Source organism: Apodemus sylvaticus, chromosome 7 (genome assembly GCF_947179515.1).
Source record: "Apodemus sylvaticus chromosome 7, mApoSyl1.1, whole genome shotgun sequence".
Lineage (NCBI taxonomy): Eukaryota > Metazoa > Chordata > Mammalia > Rodentia > Muridae > Apodemus > Apodemus sylvaticus.
The window spans coordinates 58,729,066-58,750,581 of NC_067478.1; the positions used below are offsets into that span (position 1 = coordinate 58,729,066).

Here is a 21,516-nt window from a genome sequence, read left to right on the forward strand (position 1 = left end):
GTTTTAATAAAAATTTCTAGGTTCCACGTTTAATGAATAACTTATACTTTCTTTCATCTGAACTGTCTTTCATGTCTCCCATTCTCTATTTGAACCATGGCCCTTTTGATTGATTTGTAGGGGCTCATTATATATTAGACATGTCAATATGGAAACATACAATTTCTTTGCACATTTTAATGTATCTAGGTTCCATAAACGTTGCTGTACAAAATGAATTTGCTTCAAAGCTACAGACAGATCAAAGGTGTGCAACACCACACCCACCCAGTCAAAGCTACAAATGAAGCTCCTGACTACCGCACGGACTCACCTGGACCTTGGGGCCTCCTCCGGACACTCTGGAGACATAGCTCATGATGTACTTGGCAGCTACTGTCTTTCCAGCACCACTTTCACCACTAAGGAAAGAAAGACAGATACCCATCTATCAAATGGTCCATGCTAACCTCCTTCATCCACTGTCTCTGAATGAACAAACTGCAGAGAAACCAGGAAGAATGGAACTTGGGAATGGGGGAGGGGAGGAGCATGATGCCAGCTGTGAAAGGTGGGTATCAGCAGGACCAGCTCACTCCTCTGACCCGGGTAAGCATGGCACAGACAGAACATTTATCATTGCCATTGTGCAGAGGATGGAGAGTTGAGTTTTCTAATGGTCCGATACAGAAAGCACGATATAGGAAACTATAAATATCATAAGGATGGAATTGACCAGAAATGACCAGTGACATCCACACACATTTTTGTAAGCAGAAAAATGGAGGCTATGAAGTAATTTCACCAAACATATTCTACTCTAATTATTGCCAGAACATAATTATAATTCGATTTTTATTGTTGAGATGGGGTTTCCCTATAGAGTTCAGGATGACCTTGAGCTCAAAATCCTCCTGTCTCAGTGCTGGAATTATAAGCATACATGAAGCACCACCTCCAGCAAATGTGGTCTTTGAAGGACTTGAGGGTATAGCCCAGAGGTAAGGTGCTTCCTGAGATGCACAAGGTCTGGGGTTCAATTTCAAACACAGAAAGCCCCATTTTTCTCAAAATATTAGCAGAGATTTTGATCAAGATAAGGCAACAATGGGGAAGTTGTTTGTTTCAGATAATTATTTTTTTACCCCTTTTGTTATGCTGTTACTTTTGTGTGTGTATATATGTGTGTATATATGCATATATAACTATGTATCCATAGGTATATATAAATATAAATATACATATGCAAGAACAGGCACTCAGGCTTCCGCCTCTGCCTTGATGTGATGCAAGTTTCCTTATTTTAGAAATGCTAAAATTAAACGATGAGGTAATATTAATCACATCCTGAGAAACAAAGAGTACCTTCCGCTGGGTGGCCTGACTGCACAGCAATAGCCTTTTGTCAATAGTCCGCTCTCCCAAAATCCCCATTCTTCCCTCAAAATCCCCCTGAATTCATAATGACCTCAATTCAAAACATGCTCCATTCCAATGGAAGTCTCATCTTTCTGAGGGCAGTCTTGGTGTTGCCAGAATAAAGTTTGTTAAAGAAACCCGCATCTATAAAAGGACATTTGCTCTCGGTGGTCTACAAATTGGAGGCCCACATCTTATGTTCTATGAAACTCAGTCTAGTTGATGTCAACAAATGTTGCCAATTGCATAACAGCCACCATCAATCAGAGCAGCTGTGACTCTTACAAGCAGCCTCAAGAGCCTGCCTGGCTAAGTGTTGGTTCCCGCACAGAAGGAGTGGGTGGGTCATTAAATCTTCACCTAGATTCCAGGGTTCCTCTGGTAACTATCTCCTTCCTAGCTGTATGTGATTTTTCCCCAGCTATAGTTGGCCTCACAAACACTCTATTTTATGACTTGTTTTATTAAGTTGTAACAATGTAAACGCTGAATAACTTTAGGGAAAGGAAGTATAATCTTACCATCTAGTGTAACATCACAGAAACAGCTAAAATAATTATGAAATAATAACAAACCAGGCAGCTGGGGCTCAACAGTAACAATGTATTTACAACAGGTTGATAACAGTATAAGAAAAAGAAAGGCCAGGACAACTGGAAAAGTTATTACTTGGTCCTAGTTTGCTCTGGTGCTGTGATAAAGCATCACTACAAAAAAGGAACTTAGGGAGGATAAAGTTTATTTGGTTTATAACAAGTCGTTATCTAGAGGTGCCTGGGGGGGGCAGGAGCCCAAGCAGAGGCCACAGAGGAGTGCTGTTTATTGGCTTACTCACCGGGGCTTGCTCAGTTTGCTTTCTTATATATCCCAGAGCCACCTGCCCAGGGGTGGCACCATTCAGTGAGCTGGTCCCTCCCACATCAATCATTAATCAAGAAAATGTCAGCTGGGCGGTGGTGGCACACACCTTTAATCCCAGCACTTGAGAGGCAGAGGCAGGCAGATTTATGAGTTCGGGCCAGCCTGGTCTACAGAGTGAGTTCCAGGAGAGCCAGGGCTATACAGAGAAAACCTGTCTCGAAACAACAAAAAAACAAAACAAAACAAAAACAAAAAAAAAAAGAAAAAAGAAAGAAAATGCCCCATAGACATGCCTACAGATAATCTGAGGGGAGCATCTTTTTAGTTTGTTTGCTTGTTCTTTCCAGATGACTCTGGCTTGTGCCAGTTGACCAAATAACTGGCACAGACTTGTTAGGAGGCTGCTACATAAATGATTCTTTTCTCTTCTGTTGTGATTTATCATTAAGTTTTTTATGGTGCTGAGCGTTGAACCCCGAGTTTCATGCATGCTAGGCAATTGCTCTACCATTGAGCTACAAACCCAGTGGTGGTTCTAATGTGATACCTTCCATCTTTTCTTTTCTTTTTTTAAAAGAATTATTTTATTCTTAACTATGTATATGTGTGGTTGTGTGGGTGTGCATGTGTACATGTGAGTACAATGGAAAGATGGCCTGAAGAGGGTATCAGATTCCCCTGAAGGTAACAGGTAGTTAAGAGTCACCCAACACAAGGGCTGGGAACTGAACGTGGGTCTGTGAGAACAGTACATACTCTTAACCACAGGGTCAACTCTCAAGCTCCTATGATTTTCTCAGTGCTTACATTTTATTTTTATGGTGTGTGTGTGTGTGTGTGTAAACTAGAGGATGGTGTCAGAATGTCTTTTCCATTACTTTCCATTTCTCTCTCTCTCTCTCTCTCTCTCTCTCTCTCTCTCTCTCTCTCTCTCTCTCTCTTTTTAGACAGGGTCTCTAATTGAATCCACAGCCTATGACTGATTAGATAGGCTGTCTAGCTCCTGAGATCTAGGGATCTGCCTCTCTCCTACCCACTCCCAGTGCCCAGGTTACAGAGGGCTTACCAGTATACCTGGCCCTTACATTTGTGTTTTTGAGACAGGCAATTAAGTATGTATTTTTATATTTTTTTAAAACATCTTTCCCCCCCTCAAAAGGAAGAATCACCCCACAATGACAATAAATATTCATCACTTTCATTATGTTACTATTCAATCTTCTATATATCACCATGACTAATCAGATTTCTGTTAAGTTTGCACTTCTGTATTCATAATTACTTGGAATAGGCCTCAAGAGAGAAAAACACAGCAATCCTAGCAGAATTCTAAAATAAAAGTCTATCCTACGACAGTGCTCGTTTCATAGTCTGACCAGACACAAAATACTGTGTCTCCTAAAAAACATTTTTACATTGCAGAGCGAGGGGTAGGGGGACCTCATGCCATGGTATATGTGTAGAACTCAGAAGTCAGAGGGCAATTTGAGAGGTGTTCTCTCCTTTAATCCTGGGTTCTGGGGAATCAAAGCATCTTCAAGGAGTGAACTATCTCCCAGACTTGACCAAGTGTTGTATCATTGTTTGAAACAAAACAGCAGAATTGTAATGGAGAGCAACTTACTCTTTTCATGTGTTAAAATAAGTATGTCAGGTCCCAAAATAGGACATCCACAGTCTCAGGAGCTGTGATTTCTTTCCTAAGCAATTTAAACTAATTAGTTCTGGCTAAACATTGATCTGAATGCTCGTTTCTTGGTTTCAGTTTATAGGCACTTAAAGGGGCATTTTATTGATCACAGCCGGTAATGTGCTTAAAATAATGGCACAATAATGGAATCTTCCATAATTATTGAAGCTTACAGTATATCTAACCATATCTGTACTGGTCTGTTTGGGAGGGGAAAGCCCTATCTAAACTGAAAAGTCTATGAAGACATCAGACATTCTGCAGCACACTACCTCTATCACTGTGCACCCTACAGCTCACAGTGGTCATCGCAATTGGCTTTGCTGTGCTTACTGACAACCTTGCCTAAGTCCATCCTTTTGCTTGACTTCCAGGGAGAAAAGACAGAAAACAACAAAAGCTCATCTAGAATGTTGGTGCATGACTGGAATCTTAGCCCTGGGCCTGCTGCAGGAGGATCAAATTCTCTAAGAGTCTGGGATAGATAACAAAACTTTGTCTCAAAAAACAAATACACCAACAAACCAACTGAGTGCAGCTCAGAAGGAGAGTGCTCGCCCCACACGCTGTCCTAGTCAGGGTTGCTATGGCTGTGATAAACACCATGACCAAAAGCAACTTGGGCAGGAAGGGGTTTATTTGGCTTATGATTCCAGTGGTTGTTCATCACTGAAGGAAGAGAGGACAGGAATGGAAACTGGACAGGAACCTGGAGGCAGGAGCTGATGCAGAGACCATGGAGGGGTGCTGCTTCCTGACTTGCTCTCCATGGCTTGCTCAGCCTGCTTTTTTATAGAGCCCAGGACTACCTGTCCATACCTACAGGCATGCTAGCAACCTGATCTTATGAAGGTAATTTCTCAATTGAGGTTCCCTGTCCTCAGATGACTCTAACTCATATCAAGGTGATATAAAACTAGCTCACACACATGGGGGCTGGCAAGAGAGCTCAGCAGATAAGGCATTTGTTGCCAAGCCTGGTGACCTGAGTTCAGTCTCTGGGACACACAGTGGAGGGAGAAAACTGACTCCTACAGTTTTGTCTTCTGACCTTCACACACTTGCTGTGGCACACGCGCACACAGACAGGTGCACAATAGATGAATACAATTGTAAAAAAAACGAACTAAATAAAAATTCCTGAGTTCAATTCCCAGCAACCACATGGTGGCTCACAACCATTTGTAATGGGATCTGATACCCTCTTATGGTGGGTCTGAAGACAGCTACAGTGTACTCACATAAAATAAAAAAAAAAGAAAACTCATCAATGATCCTTAACTGACGATCTAGCAAAACCCTCAGAGTATTTAAATAATTACCATGTTCCAGATTCTTCTTTGACCCTCAGGGTTCTAACCTCCAAGAGCAGTTTCTAGACTGGAAATTCTTTTTTTTTTTTTAATTTTATTTTTTTATTTTTATTTTTATTTTTTGACTGGGAACTCTTAACTAGTGCCCCAATTTGTTCCCATTCGACTGGGTATCAGCCTGGCAATTCAAAATCAACGTCGAGACAGACATCACAGGAAATACTGATCCAAACAAAACAATGCTTGTGTATTAGCTGTAGAAATCAACACTTTAGCCATTTATAATGTTTGTTAATAATTGTATTCAGGAGACTGCCACCATTTTGTAAGTAAAGCCATGCCACGCTTACAAAGCAACAGTGCTTCTAGTTCCCTTAAGTTACTTTAGCAAGTGTGAGAGTATTTCTGCCTTCATGTTGCTCACCCAGTCATCCTGACTGCTGGGAGAGACCCTCCCCACCCTGGGTCTCCAAAACCCCTCTGTAGTGCTCCTCTGTGGCCACTGCTTCCCTGTGGTTCACTAGATGAATGCCAACGAGGTGCATTTTGTGTCTGTCTGTATTTTGGGAAAGATAAGGTGAAGCGGTAACCACGCATGTGTTTTGTCCCTAACACTACAGGGCTAAGGCTCCTCTTCTTGTTGAAGTGATGAGAAATGCTATGGCTTTAGCTTAAGATGAGCTTGGGGGTCTCCTGGGGAATCTTTATTTTTTCCTTAATGTAGATTAAACAATATTTGTTTTATTTTATTTATTTGTGTATGTGTATACACATGTGTACGGGTGGTCTCAAAGGCCAGAAGAGGGCATCAGATGCCCTGAGCTGTGGCTACAGGTAATTGTGAGCCACTTGATGTAGTTTCTGGGAAGCAAAGCCAGGTCTTCTGGAAGAGCTGCACGTGTTCTAGACTACCGAGCCATCCCTACTCCACCCAAGGCATCAAAGCATGCAAGTTGTGTTGACAACAGCGAGATGACAATATTAAAAGTTTAAGGGACTTGTGTCACTGAATGGAGTCTATGTTGGAAAAGATTGTAAAACCAAATAACTTACTAGATAGGAAACATTAGCCAGGAGGGACGTGTGTGTGTGTGTGTGTGTGTGTGTGTGTGTGTGTGTGTGTGTGTGGTGTATACATGTGTGTGTGAGCTCTGGGGCTCCACCTGCTCCCCGTGCCCATTGTTAAGGTTACAGAGTGTGTGACCATGCACCTCTTTTTAAATAGGTGCTGGGGATCCCGGCTTGCTCCAGAGGTGCTTTATCTACTGATCCACCTCCTCCGCCACAGGCAGTCACATTTATGACAGCTCTTGAGTCTTTACTGACATGCACCCATGTAAGCAAGTCTACTAGAAATATTATCTTACATACAATTGGAACAGACAAATAACAGCCCGCACTACTGGGATCAGAAGCCTAGATAACTTTGTGAGAATGGAAAGTCACTTCAAAAGAAGGCTCCAGAGAGCCCTCTCCAACGATTCTGTTGGGACTCCTTTCCTGAGAGCCCTTGGGTCCTGAGAATGACATCAGTCAAATGTGACATGCCTTTCTGTTGGGTACCTGGGAAGTTCTGGGATTGAGGAGAGAAGGATCTTCTCTCAGACCTTGAAATCACACTAGAATATAAACCCTCAAATATGTTCTATGAATTAAAGGGCTAAAACATAGCCCTGCTGCTACAGATAGTACAGAAAATATACTAACATGCTGAGCAGAGGATGCCTAAGATAATCGTTAATAGTGCTGCTTCCCCACAACCCCAAGTACCGAGAGAATTAATGCTATCAGACATACAGCATTTTCAAGTCTGCCAAGAAAATGGCTCTGTGGCAAGGCTCACCTTGATCAGCCCAATAAACAGGAAGGGTGAAGTGGAAATTTCTGGTTTCATTGAGCCTAATGTTTAGTCTGGAGATCAAGTTTAAATCCTCAGTTGGCTCCTTGCTATATATAAAATTCCCTTTGATGTTACTAAAAGATAGCTCGCATCATTTTTGAATAGCTTAGAGAGATGTTTAATTCATTATTAACCTTTCTTATGTTCTTCTAACTTATTAGTCCCTGCTTTAAAAACATTATGTGTTTTTATTTTATGCATATGAGTATTTGCCTGCATTTATGTACCACATATGTGTCTGGGGCTCTTTTAGGCCAGAAGAAATTGTTAGATCTCCTGGAACAGGAATTACAGACGGTGAGCCGTGATGTGGGTGCTAGGAATAGAATTTGAGTCCTCTGCAAGATCAGCCCCTATTCTTTAACTGCTGAGCCATCTTTCTAGCTCCCAGAAGTCTCTGATTTTTAAGTGCAGAGACTAAGGCTTGCATAAGTTATGCACCTGAAACAGAAGAACAAAACTGCATCCATTCCCAGGGTCATCCCTGAGATCTTTGCAAGGCATGCTGAGCTGCAACAATTATTTATCAACTAAACCAACACAGGCTAGCTCAAAGCAGCAGAGAAAGGATAAAGGATGGTCTGGAGTGGGGCAGCCCTGGCTCACATCATAGCATGGCTAAACTCCAAATGCAAGATGCTTCATGTGTTGCTTTATCTGAGACTCGGTTTCTTAATCTGTCAAAGAGGGATAAGATTACTAGTTGGCCACATTGTTAAGAAGATTAAAAATTGTATTATTAGGACAGGGAAGCAAAAGGACGATTCCCAGAACCAGAAAAAAGTCAGAAAAGACCAAATAAAAAACTGGGCTTGATGGGGTGTGCTTATAATCCTAGGGCAGGGGAGATGGAAAAAAAGGCTCACTGGTTAGCCAGCCTACCTGCTTGTTGAGGTCCAAACCAGTGAGAGACCTTGTTTCAAAAAAGACAAGGTGGACAGCATCTGAGGAATGACACTTGAGGTTGACCTCTGGCCTTCATATTCATGCCAACACACACGCATGTACATACCAGAGCACATGTATGCTCACACATGTAAGAATCGTGAGTGTGACTGAGATAACGTTAAGTCTCAGCAGGCTCCTCAACTATAGGAATCTTTAGACTCGTACAAGCTGAAAGGTAAATGAAGAGATGTGCCTTTCCCCCAGCCTTGAGCAGGCTAAAAAACCTTAAGGGTTTGTTGAAGTAGGACTTTAACGAACTAGGTGGAATCTTCTACCTTGCTGCACATGCAGTTTACTACAGGAGCAGACTGCCTGCTGAGGTTGCTTTGCAACAAAATCCATCAAGAATAATCCAGCTGAAACAAAGGATGGGCCTGTGGGCTCTCCCTATATAAATACAGTGCTAAACATTAAACATTGAGCCTTGATTAGAAATCTTTGTCTTGGCTTCATCCTTCTCTTGACCCCCACCTCCTGCCCATCATTTTCATTTCCAGCCTCTCTTTCAGGTAACCCAGTTCATCCATGGCCGTTGGACAGCTACAAAGAGAGCCAGCCCCAGATACAGATCTCTGTTTTTCAAATCCACAGACTACAGCAATTCTCAACCATCTCTCTTAGTCTGAGGCAGAAGCTGACAAGGCCCCACCAGAGAGACAGTGAGCCTGAAACATTGATGTTGCCGGAATAAACAAGACTTGCGTGGGCCATCAGAGACCCAAGGGAGCCTTGAAAGGGGTCCCAGTGATGATAATAAAAGGCTCTTGAAATACATCAAAGACAGGAAGGCAGCCTGAGAATCCAGGAGATGAGATGTTTGATGATGTAGAAGGCAGGAGTGGAACAGACACAGCGACATATTAGAGGCATCTCACTGTGGGGGTTTTGTTTGTTGTTGTTTGTTTGTTTTTACTTGTTACCACTGCAAATGCTAGTGAAGCCGGAATACAAAATATCTTTTCAAGCAGGTAAGTCCAGATTAGCAGCTAGTGCCTGCTCTTCTTCTCATAATCAACCTGTCAGCAATCCTTTCAAAATATGTCTTTGTTAAGTCTTCTTTCTTTTTTGTTTTGGAAACAGGATCTCATTACATAGCCCAACTTGACCCTGAGCTAGCTATGTCTAGGCTAGCCTCAAATTCACAAAGATCTGATTTCCCCTGCTTCTGGAAGGCTGGACTTAAAGGCATGTGTGACCATGTCTGCCCCAAGTTGTATTAATTACTTGTAAAGGCAGGGAGCAGGGTGGGTAAGGTGACTTAGTCGGGTAAATGCATCTGCTGCCAATCCTGAAGACTGAAGTTGATCCCTGGGACCCATATGGTGAAAAAAGAGAACTAATTCCTGAAAGTTGTCCTCTGTGTGCCAATGCATGCATGCACCCCCCTCCCCAAGACATGTACACAAAACAAATAGATTTAAAACAGGGGTGCTGGGAATATAATTCAGGTGGTAGGAAGCTTTTCCAGAATGCCCTGGGTTTGATGCCAGCACCACATAAATCAAGCACGATGATAGCACATGCCTGTAATCTAAGTGCTTGGGAGCTGGAGGCAGAAGCATCAGGAGTTCAGTTATCCTCAGCTTCATAGTGGGTTCAAAGCCAGGCTGGGCTACATGAGACCTTATGTCAAACAAACAAATGGACAGACAAATCAGGACATACACAGAATATATCATAAGGAAACTTGGCTAGCTGTTATTGAATTAATTAAAGACAGACACCTTAGTCTTCAGAAAGCAAATACTTAAGGATATTTTTGAAAAATGAAACTATAACAGATGTGATGAATGCTCTCGAATGGATGTCTGAGTTCTTAAATATGCTAAGGTCACATGGGCTCATGAGGCCCAAAGGAATAGGAATTCATGGTTGGTGTTAACGTGCCACAGAAATGCTCTCCAAGGTCATTAGACGTATTAACGTTTCCACAGAGGCTAGGGGGCAAACCTCAGAACCATATGTGGACACACTGTCAAGAGCTAGGCTAGTGACGCAGAGATGACGGAATGCTGTTAGAAACTTCCTAGTTCTTCTTCTTCCCCTTTAAAAGCACACTACAGAGTGTTGATCAAAAAGATTTGCATAACTGTCTCTGACATCCAAAAATATCCCAGATATGGTTCATACACACAAATCCAGACATGGATTCTGGAGAACAGATGATGTCTGAACCAAGTAGACATGGGCTGCTTGGTGACCAGGCTTGAGGGGGACTCCTAAGCCTTCTGTTGCTCGTGACTGTCTGTTATGTGGAACCTTCCTGTAGTTGCCTGGAGCCCACACAAGCTTGTCAGTTCCTGTGTTCCTTCTCAGGCTTATTAAATGTCATTCCTGCCATCTTAACTCAGTTCAGTCCCTCATCCCAGTACTCGGTTTCTGGATCCCTAAAGATCTCATCTTCTTTACACTAATAAAAGGTGTAAATGGTGAATGGTCTTTTGTGGTTTCACAACCCTGTGCAGACACCTTCAGAACATTACTTTACATGAGGAATCCCCAGTCTGTCATCTGCAGAGGGATCCATCACCCAATCAACCAATTTTAAACCACTATACAGAAGCTATGTGGTTATAATGTAAAAGCAGACCATAGGGAAATAAAAAAACAAGATGGATGACAGAGCGCTAGGCTCCACACAAACCCAGGGATAAAAAGAGACTACAGAAGGGTCCAGGAGCATCTTCCTACTCTGCAGGAAATCAAGATCAGGGCTGGGGGCTTGGCCAACTGGGAGGCTGCTAGTCAATGATGTGTGACTTACAATAAAGAATTTCAAAGTCAGGAAAACTCAGGACTTATTGACTCCATCAATTCACTATCGGGAGAAGAAACTGAGGCCTAGAGAGGGGCCCAGTGAATTGTTGAGGTTACAGGAGCTGGTGAGTATCCTTTGGGAGCTGTCCCAAAGCAAAGGACCCTGCAAAGTGAAGAATAAACTCAAGAGAGGCTGGGCATTTGGCCTCTGTATTTGGGGAATGAAGTCAAGGCCCCTCCAACATCCTTCCTCTTAGGTCCCTCTTTGATGGACTGGGGTTGGGGCATGAGGCCACCAAACTGTCTAACGTGATATATGACAGACACTTTGCAGCACACAATAGAACCTCTGACCTTCAGAGGAAGTAGAGGTTAAAGTGATGGACTGTCTTCAAGTAGGAGCCTGAAATCAAGTAGGAGCCTTGTAGGCATATGGGATAAAGCCTGGATAAAATCTCTAGACCCTAGAGACTTAAGCAGATATCTCTGATTGTTCATAAGCAGCCGTCACATACCCCCTTTGGAGGGGCTTACACCATCCACGCCTCTAAGAGTACACCTTCCGTGACCGTAAGCCTCTGTCTGGACCCTCCCCCACCTCACCTGCTGATGCTGACTCTTCAGTTCTGTATTCCGTTACTACAATAAAACTGTAAATACAGGCACCAAGAGAAGTTCTCATGAATGTTTGAGCCTGACAAGGAGAACTGACTATAGCCAGACAGAAGGGAGGGCCATCTTGTCAGGGGACAGGATCCTTAACCTAAATTTTGCCTCTTTGTTCTACCATCTCCTAAATTAAAATGTGCCTCATCTAAATGGCCTCAAGGATGGATCTTGGAAGTGGTCAGAGGTTCTGCATTGGGCATGCGAATCAAGATGGCAGGGGATCTAAGGGTGGAAGAGACCTGAGCTGGCATGACCTCAAGCTCTTGAGTAACAAACCCAATCCCTTCCTTCCCAGGAAACAACCAGAGGAGGAACAGACTAAAAAAGGAGAAGAAACACCGGGATCTACCAGAAAACTCACACTGAATTCTCTCGTTAAATGCAATGAAAGAACGTCCCCAATCCTGCCTCTCCAGTGACCTTAAATTGATGTCACACAAAAGCATTTCCTGTGACTCAAGCAAAATCATCATTCCCTAGGCATGTCCCTGAAAGGGTTTTACTGCATCTAATCTACCACTCATATCTAGCCTGCGACTTCTAGAAGACAATGAAGGAATGAAGCAAGAACATGAGGAATCAGTCAGACAAATCCAGAAGATGCTCTAAGGAGAACTGGTGTGGTCTCTCAAAAGAACCTATGGCCAGGGGTTCTGGGGGCAGACCACAGGAAGAATGCATGCATAACACATGTAAGGCAGCATAGCCAGCAGCCAGCAGGAGCAAAATGAACCAGAAAGTCAATGTCATGGGGGAAAAAATAAAAGCTGGTCATAGGGGAACTGTGGCAAGATAAAAATAAATTCAGAATTCATAATGAATACAGCCATCCTCTCTCAATTTGCATAAACCACCAGGAAAGAACAAGTTGTCAACCACTCTAAAGGTCTGGGCTTTAGAGACATTGGAGAATGAGGGGGAAGTGCTAGTTCCCTGCTTAGGATAATGGTCCCAGAGACACTAACACAAAGATTTTCTTTTTCCTCCAGACACATGGGGTAAAATGTCATTGAATCTCTGTTCATCCTGAAACCCCAGGGATCTGCACACCTCAAAATGCTTCTCTTATCTTGCTTTACTGCTTTTATTTTGCTACCATGTAAATGTTTTGGAGGGTGGTAAAAGAAAGCGAAATTCTCAGATCTTAAGTCAGGTGTGATGGCTTGCAGCTGTAAGGTTGGCACTTAGGAGCCAAAGGCAGGAGGACTCGGGAGGCTTGACCCAGCATGGGTGACACAGTGAGACCCCGCCTCAAAGAAACAAAAGGAGTCAACGGTAAGTTTAACATTTACAGTCTTAGACCATTAAAATGAAGAGTGACAAGCACTCTAATGGCAGACCTTCTTGACACAGGAAGGGCATAGAAAATATTATCTGACTTTTAAAATCCAATATTTGGGGGCTGGGAAGATGGCTCAGCACTTAAGAGTGCTTGCTGCTCTTGCAGAGGACCTGGCTTCTATCCCCAGCACCCACATGTTTTCTCACAGTCATCTATAACTCCAGTCCCAGGGGATCCAATCCCCTCTTCTGGCCTCATAGCAACCAGACATAAATATGGTACATAGACATACATGCAGGCAAAACACTCACACACACAAAATAAAAATAATGAATGGATCTTTAAACTTTGATATTTTGGCTGTAAATATTGGATATATAGACCAGAAGAACAAAAATAAAATTTTAAAATGAATCCAGTATTGCTACCAACTGGCATTATTATTGTTGGTGTTGTAATAATATTAGTATTATTTTAGATACATATATGTATGTAGGTATATGCATATGCAAATATAATGCATACAGTATAAGGCAAATAATTGTATTTACATTATCAGGGGCCAATATCTTTTTAGGAGCAGAGAGACAAGTTATAGACATAAAAATCAAATCAAAGATATTTTAAACATGTACAATCTGCACATATGGTGTACACATATAGATTTCAAACAAAATACTCATACACACAATAGTAATAATAATAATAATAAATTAAAACAAACAGCCTTCTAAACCTTAAAAACAAGCTAGAAGTGGCAGAATGAACCTATACCTCATTGATTTTTTTTTATTTTAATTCAAATTTCTTAGCTTTGTCTACTGCAGAGAATAGAAACACTGACAGTGGGTGTCAGGATCAGTGGTATCTGAAGATCGTCTCCCAGTCCACTGAACAAAGACCCCTTGGAGAAAGGGCAAGTTCCAGGTCTCAGGATGACATAAAGAAGATGGGCCATGTGCCCAAAGAAGACGATCCAAGAGGATTTGAGATGTGTCAAGGACACGGGGGCCTAGACAAGGGGTCCTCACTGGCAGCAGGGAGATTATCAGAGACAGTAAAGAAATGGCTGTAGTGTAAACAGGTAGACTAGTTTAAATTCACCCGTTAGAGGTGATACCGAAAATAAATACATGCTACCTTCAGAGGTTGCCTGGGCAACAACTCATTACTTTGAAAAAGGAAGAAGAAACGACAATGAGTAGGCAGTTTATCCAGTTTTCCCATAAAGATTATATTTTAAGATGAAATTTTAAAAAAATGCCCAACTATCACATGTAAAAGAAATAACGGAATGAGAAAATAACTTTGAGGAACGGTCTTGAGGGTGAGAATTGATAATGGATGGATTGATGGACACTCTGAACATCACACAGAGAGATACCAACCGGAATGACCTTCACTGCATAACATGTTTTTATAAAACATGAAGTTGAATCTAGCCATGCTTTGAGACATACTATCAATTTAGACATGTGGTCATTAACATCAACTGTCAACTTGACAGAATCACCTAGGAGGACTCTGGCCATGCCCATGAGAAGTTTCTAGATTGGATTAATTAAGGCAGGAAGGCCCACCCTGAAGTGGGCTTACCATCCCATGGCTTGGGGTCTTGGACTGAATAAAAAGAGAAAGCTAGCTGAGCACCAGCATCTATCTCCCTCCTGCCCTACTGCAGATGCAGTGTGACCAGACACCACATGTCCTTACTGTACCCTAAAACTGAGAGCCAAAATAAACCTTCAGATAAAAATTGGCAGGTGACTATTGTGCTTATGGTGTAAATGACCTCCAAATTTCAACCCATAAATTGCTATTGTCAGATATTTTGTGCAGCAAGGAGACAAGTAACTATGACAACGGGAAATAAAGACCATGGTGGGAGGTGTCGGCATCATCACAGGATATAGCCAGCCAGTGCCTGGAAGGGCCTACAACCCTCCTCTTTAATTAATGAATGCCAAAAAAAAAAAAAAAAAAAAAAAAAAAAAAAAAAAAACAGAGAATGAAGGAGATTACTTAGCGACTGGGAGACTTGAGAGACACAGCAACCAGGGGCGATGTGTGGGCTTTGTTTGGATTCTAAATGCTAACCAACCAGCTGCAACAAAGAATGTTTAACTCAGTCCCAGCGTTGGGATATGGAGCAGATCAGATAAGACAAGAGTTCTTTTTTTTATTTGTGCAGCAATTCTGGGAACCAAACCTTGAGTCTTGGACCTGTTAAGCACAGGCTTCCAAACCAGAAAGAATTTCTTTTTAAGGTGTGATAAGAATTATCTTGAGCTGGGAAGAGAGCTCAGTCAGTGAAGTATATGCAACAGGGCCTACCGTCCATCTCTAGAACCCCCCTAGGAAGTCTGTCAAATTGATACAAAGTAGTCAGCACAGCCTCTCACTTCTAACATCACTCCTGTCCCCAATTAGTTCCCCTTCTACTTTCATGTCATTTATTTATTCATTTGTTTTTTTTTATTTTCATTGACTGGGTGAGTTTTATTACCATAGTAGATTTGCGGGAATGTGAGCAACTTATCAGTGGCTACACCATTGAAAGTGCCTCCCCTCCCTCAACAGCCATTAACTGATGACTCAAGGAAAGGTGGGGCCCGATGAGTTCCTCCCCTGAAAGTTTCTGCTCTGGCATTAGACAAGGGACAATTATAAAGTATGCCTGGCTCCTCAGACGTGCTGAGTGGCCTCAAATCGCAGGGCTGCTCTGACAGCTCAGGGCTGGAGGCTGGCCGGCCTGGGTTCTTCTCCTACCTGATGATGACACACTGGTTCTCTCTGTCGATGATCATGTTTCTGTACATACTGTCAGCCAGGGCATAGATATGAGGTGGGTTCTCATACTGCGCCTAGAAAAGCAAAAACAGAAACCAAAACCACAGTGAGTTTCTTTGCGTGGAATGACCGATGACAGTGTGGCACACAGCGTCTAGAGCATTTACAGGCAAAGGTTTCATGATTTAATGATTCATAAAAGTGTCCGTGGTTATGGCCTGATACACCCTGGGGAGGCGGAGGTGGAGTCTGGAAGGACTTTTCCATAGGCATGCCTGTGACTCAGTCCTCAGACATGAGCCAGGTGCACCACCTTCCACCCAGGCATGCCTCTGCAAGGGCATTCTGCTTTCAAATTCTGGAGACATCTGCCAACTGATGGGCATTGTGATATTCATCAGAAAAGGGTCTGCCAAGACCCTGGGTCTCACTTTGATCAGATCTCTAAATGCCCACAGGATTATTCTTCTCGAAAAGGCAAGTTGGCATCCTTGAATCTCACTGGAGACTGAGGGGTATATGTATGGGCGAGGAGGAAAACTTAAAGTGTTCTACAAGAAGACAGCAGGAGGTGTGGTGGTTTCTCTCAGAGATAAACTGGTTTGGCTAGTTTGTTTCTTTTCTAAAAGGGGAGGGCTGGAGCTGACAAAATACACAGAGTTTCCTGGGTGTGCGGAAAAGGTCTTTAACCATTACAGATGTAAAATTAGGGACTAGAGAAACAGCTCAGTAGTTAAGAACACTAGCTTCTCGTCTGGAGGACCCAGGTTTAGTTTCTAGCACCCACATGGTGGCTCATAACCATGAGTGGTGTAACTCCCTTCATTTCCAGGATATCTGATGCCCTCCTCTGGCCTCTTTAGGCACTGCATGCACAAGGGTGGTGCCCAGACATACATGTAGGCAGATGCTCATACATGTTATAAAAAAGTTTATTGATCCAATCACGGCCCAATGTCTAAGAGACTCATTCTGTCAGCTGACACCAGCCCATTTATTCAGTTGTTAGGCACTCACTTTGACCACCTCAAAAATGATCAGGTATGCAAATACCTGTAATCCCAGAATCTACCAGGAGTTCACAGTCATTATCAACTGGATAGTGAGTTTTTTGGTTTTTTTTTGGGGGGGGGGTTGTTTGTTTGTTTTGAGACAGGGTTTCTCTGCATAGCCCTGGCTATCCTGGAACTCACTCTGTAGACCAGGTTGGCCTCGAACTCATAAATCTGCTGCCTGCCTCTGCCTCCCAAGTGCTGGGATTAAAGGCATACGCCACCACTTCCTGGCTCTATAGCGAGTTTTAAGTGAGTTTAAGGCGACCTTGGGCTACAACACATGAGACTTGATCTCCAAACAGTCGAGGCTGGTGAAGGGGCTCAGTGAATAAAGGCACTTGCCAATTGCCACTTGACTGGTTGACTAGAGTTTGATCCTTGGGACCCACGTGGCTGCAAGTTGTTCTCTGCCATCCACATGCACACCATGGTTTACACAAATAAATAAAGCAAACACAAATAAAAACACTTCCTGTGATGTGGGAGTGGAGAAGATGAGGCTTGCTAGATTTGAGGCTGTTGGACTGAGTACGGGTGACACACTGATGGACTGTCTGAGGGTCCATCCCACAGGGTAAGTGAAAAGATGGACAGGATAGTAACTTTAAAAGATGAAGCCACACAAAAATATAAGAAAAAACTTGCTTACATAGGGATGTCTTACATAGGGATGGACCGAAGGGGGCTGGCTGAGAAATTGCTACTTCCTGCCAAGCTCTAAAGACCAGACCTCAGTGGGAAAAGGGAATACAGCAGAGAGAGTGAGACGCTGGGAATAGGCGAAGTACTCAGAGTCCTAGACCCAGAATCCTCCATTGTGGCTGGCCCCCACCCATAGGGCACTACCTATCGAGAGTGGGAGGGAACACAGAACTGAAGGGGTCAAGGTGTATGTTAAGCCTGCCTTCGTGGTGACAGGGGCAGGCCTGGGACCTCAGGGCATGATCTTAGATGAGTTTCTTCTACAGGGATCCCTGGGTCAGGGCTATGTTTAATGCCTCTTTGGAAACAGGTAAGTGGAACACTGTAAGGAAGAAAGGAAGGTGGAGATCAGAAGGAGGTGGAGTGGAGAGAATCCTGAGCAGTGGAGAGAAATGAGGAGACAAACTGTGCTGGCCAGTTCTATGTCAGCCTGACACAGGCTCGCGTCATCTGAGAGGAGGGAACGCCAACTGAGAGACTGCCTCTGTAAGACTGAACCATACCCAAGCCTGTAGAGCATATCCCTTATTAGTGATCAATGGCCCAACTCATCATGGGTGGGATCATTCCTGGACTGGTGGGTTCTGGACTCTATAAGAAAACACACTGGGCAAGCCCTGGGGAGCAAGCTAGTAAGCAGCACCCCTCTATGGCTTCTGCATCGGTTCCTGCCTCCAGGTTCCAAGCCTGCTTGAGTTCCTGTCCTGACTTCCTTCAATGATGGACTGCAATGTGGAAGTATAAGCCAAATAAGCCTTTTCCTCCCCAACTTGTTTTTGGTCATGGTATTTATCAAAGCAATAGTAACCCTAACTAGGACATGGCCTTTCCCTACTAAAACTCCAAAACTGCCTAATCAAAGCTATACCCTTGGCCCTTGAGGGTCACTTACACTTCTATTCCCCAGACAGGGTCTCATGAATCCAGGCCTGGTATATTCAGGGTTAGGGTGGAATCCAGAACTTTGTACGTAATAGGCAACAGAGCTACAGACCCGTCCCAGGAGTCCTGAGTGTTTAGGTAGGTTTCCCGTCTACCCTTTCACCAAGCCTCTGAGCTACATGTCTAGGAATTATTTGAGTAGCCATCTCCTCTGAGGCTCTTATCTCGCAATCAAGACTCCAAAGTCATTAAGACCAGAGCTCAACTTCTAGCTCAGGAGATTCTGGTACTGTCCCTGGACAGCAGTTCCTCCTCTGTAAAACAGAGGTGATACAGAATTCATACAGACTATATTGTTACAAGCACATACAGTATGTAATACTCAATAAAAACCAATTGTATAACAGTGTTACCATGAGTAATGAAAATAAAGATTGGGGGGGGCAGGATTTTACTGTGTACCCCTAGCTGTCCTAGAACTAACACTGTAGACCAGGCTGACCTCAAACAACACAGAGATCCTCATGCCTCTGCCTCCCAAGTGGGATTAAAGAGCCACCACTGTCCAGCTGAAAATAACAATTAAAAAAAATGGCATTTCTAAACAAAGAACTCTTGAAAAGTTAAACAATATAAAGGAGATTGGCACACAGTGGCTCTTTAGAGATCTAGAAACAGAGACAGGTGTGTGCTTGTGTGTGTGTGTGTGTGTGTGTGTTCTCATGTGTCTCAGCTCTTCGTGGTGGAGCCTTACTGTTACTGAGAGTGTCAGGCCAGCTCCACACCAGCTGCCCCAGGATGGTGGACTGGGGTACCAGGGCAGAGCTCGGAACTCTGCTGACAGTGTGTCCTTGTGCTGGCTCCTGATGAAAGCAGCATTATCAAAGATCTCTCGTGGCAGCCTCCTAGGGCTCCGCGTACCAGCAGCATCCATCTGGCAACAATGGGGAGTGCACTTGCTGGGGGTAAGCTGCCTTCCACTTCAACTGATGGATCTGTGTGGGCTTTTGTTGGGCTTTCAGAGGCTGGGATTAACAAAGGCCCTTGTGCTTCTGCTGTGGGGAAGGGAGGGAAGGAAGAAGATGCAGAGGTTTAGGGCCAAGGGGTGTGATGGACTGGGATAAGACGCCTTAGGAAGGATTGCTAATTATACTTTTAATCCACAGATAAAATGAATATGGAGTGGGTTTGAACTGAGGTCAGTCATATTAGTAAATGAAGTAATGAGAGATTCATTTTCAAGCCATGGGCACGGTTTATGGAGGGTTCTAATTCTCAAAGCTCCTGGCATCTTACTTATTTTTACCTATGATTGTTTTTTTTTTTTAAGTATCTGTGTGTATGTGCTTGTATACACGTGTGTGTGTGTGTGTGTGTGAGTGAATAAATACATATATGTGTATTTATGTCTACTTTCACATGGAAGACAGAGGACAACTTTGGGTGTTACTATCAGGAAATGGAGTTCAGCTCTTTTGGGATGGGGTCTCTCGCTGGCCTGGAGCTTGCACTAGGCTAGACTGGCCAGCCAGTCTCAGGGACCCCCCAGTCTGCACCTCCTCAGTGCAATGCACTGCATTCTGACCAGGGTTCTGGGACATGACCTTGGGCACTCACGCTTCTACACATCTGCAGCTCCCACTGTGATTCTGCTTATTACTTACAACTTTGAAGCGCACGTGGAAGCCAGAAGACCGCCCCAAACTCTGGGTTCAACCACCCACTTAATTAGTTCTATATGGAAATTAACCCACACATTAGATAGTCTATACTTCTTAAGATCAGCATCCATTGTTTTGTTTTTTTTTTTTAAAGTCACTTACTTGACCTTCCACAATAAATAATTCAAAAGAAAACACAAATGTATTGCTAACTTCAAGAAAAACTATTTACAAATGATAAGAACCCTAAACACTACAGCGACTTATTGACTATATGACTTACCGCTCCTTGGTACATTTCAATTTCTTTTTCTCCAAAATATGGCATTTGCTTGAAAGGGTTGACAGAGATTAATACGGACCCTATATATGTCTGAATTTCAACCTGGTTAAGGTCCATTCATCTTGATAGAATCATGTTTTTCAAAGTCAATAAACAGATGTTACCGAGCACGCAGGGAGCTTCTGGAAGGGGAGCAAGCACACACACTTTGTAAACACCACAAAGGAAAAGGCAGTTATTCAATTAGCTCAGGTCTTACTCCTCTCCGGGAACAGTAATGGGGCTCATTATCGAGCAGCTGCAGAAAGAATCATTATAAACTAAAGCACATTCTTTTCAGTCTAACAACGTAGAGGGCAAGCGGATCTAAGAGACAGAGAACAGAACCTTGCACGGCACGACCCGGGAAGCTTGCATCCTTCTCCTGAAATGAGATGTATTGGAATTTGTGCCGCTGAGGTGGATGATGCACATTCTCTTCTCCATTTAGCAAACAGCGGAAGGCTGGGTGATGCTGGCTCACGCCTTAAATTCTGGCATCCGGGAGGCAGAAGCAGGATCTCTGAGTTTGAGGCCAGATTGGTTTACAGAGTGAGTTCTAGGACAACCAGGGCTATGCAGAGAAAAACTGTCTCGAAAAACCAATGCATACATACATACATACATACATACATACATACATAGGACCTTGAAGCTTAGGGGAAAAGGAGAAGAACCAACGTCTTACCAAGGGTTCTAATTTTCAAAGTCTCATTTCATTTATTTCTCATATATAACAAAGTTTAGAGAAGTTTAGAGAAGAAAGGTTTAGAGAAGGAGTTTAGAGTAGAAAGGTATTATTGGGGGATCTAGGAAGGCTTCTTTGAGAAAAAGTATGTGCAGGATTTAAAGTTTTTCTGTATAACAAACAAAAATTTAAATTATTTTCTGTGGAGTGGGATGGGTCCACAGCACTGTGTGGGGGCCAGAGGCCGGCTTTCTGAGGTTGGCTCTCCCTCCATCTTGCTGAGGCCAGGTCTCTCTGTGGTTTCTGCTGCGCTCCTATTTCTCATGTATCCAGATGAATTTTGTTTGTTTCTTTGCTTGTTTGTTTGTTTGTTTTCTTTCAAGACAGGGTTTCTTTATGCAGCTCTGGCTGTTCTAGAATTAGCTCTGTGGCCTTGAACTCACAGAGATCCTCCTGCCTCCGTCTCCCAAGTGTGTGCCGCCACTGCCTGGCTGCATTCAGCTCTTTATGTGGGTTCCAGGAATCGAACTCAGGTCACCAAACTCCGCACACACTTTTACCCAGTGAGCCCTCTCCTCTGCTTCCCTAAAAGTCTCGA

At 43.3% G+C, this 21,516-nt stretch overlaps 1 protein-coding gene across 1 annotated transcript in view; it reads right to left on the reverse strand.

The window, feature by feature from the left end:
- The window catches only part of Myo1e (myosin IE), a 191,690-nt gene that overhangs the window by 81,920 nt on the left and 88,254 nt on the right, over positions 1–21,516 (reverse strand). The window contains exons 3-5 of the mRNA XM_052187898.1: positions 20,192–20,281; positions 15,588–15,682; positions 314–401 (exon numbers count right to left, since the gene is read on the reverse strand). Of these exons, the coding sequence (XP_052043858.1) occupies positions 314–401; positions 15,588–15,682; positions 20,192–20,281 (273 nt within the window). The remainder of the gene's footprint in view (positions 1–313; positions 402–15,587; positions 15,683–20,191; positions 20,282–21,516) is intronic.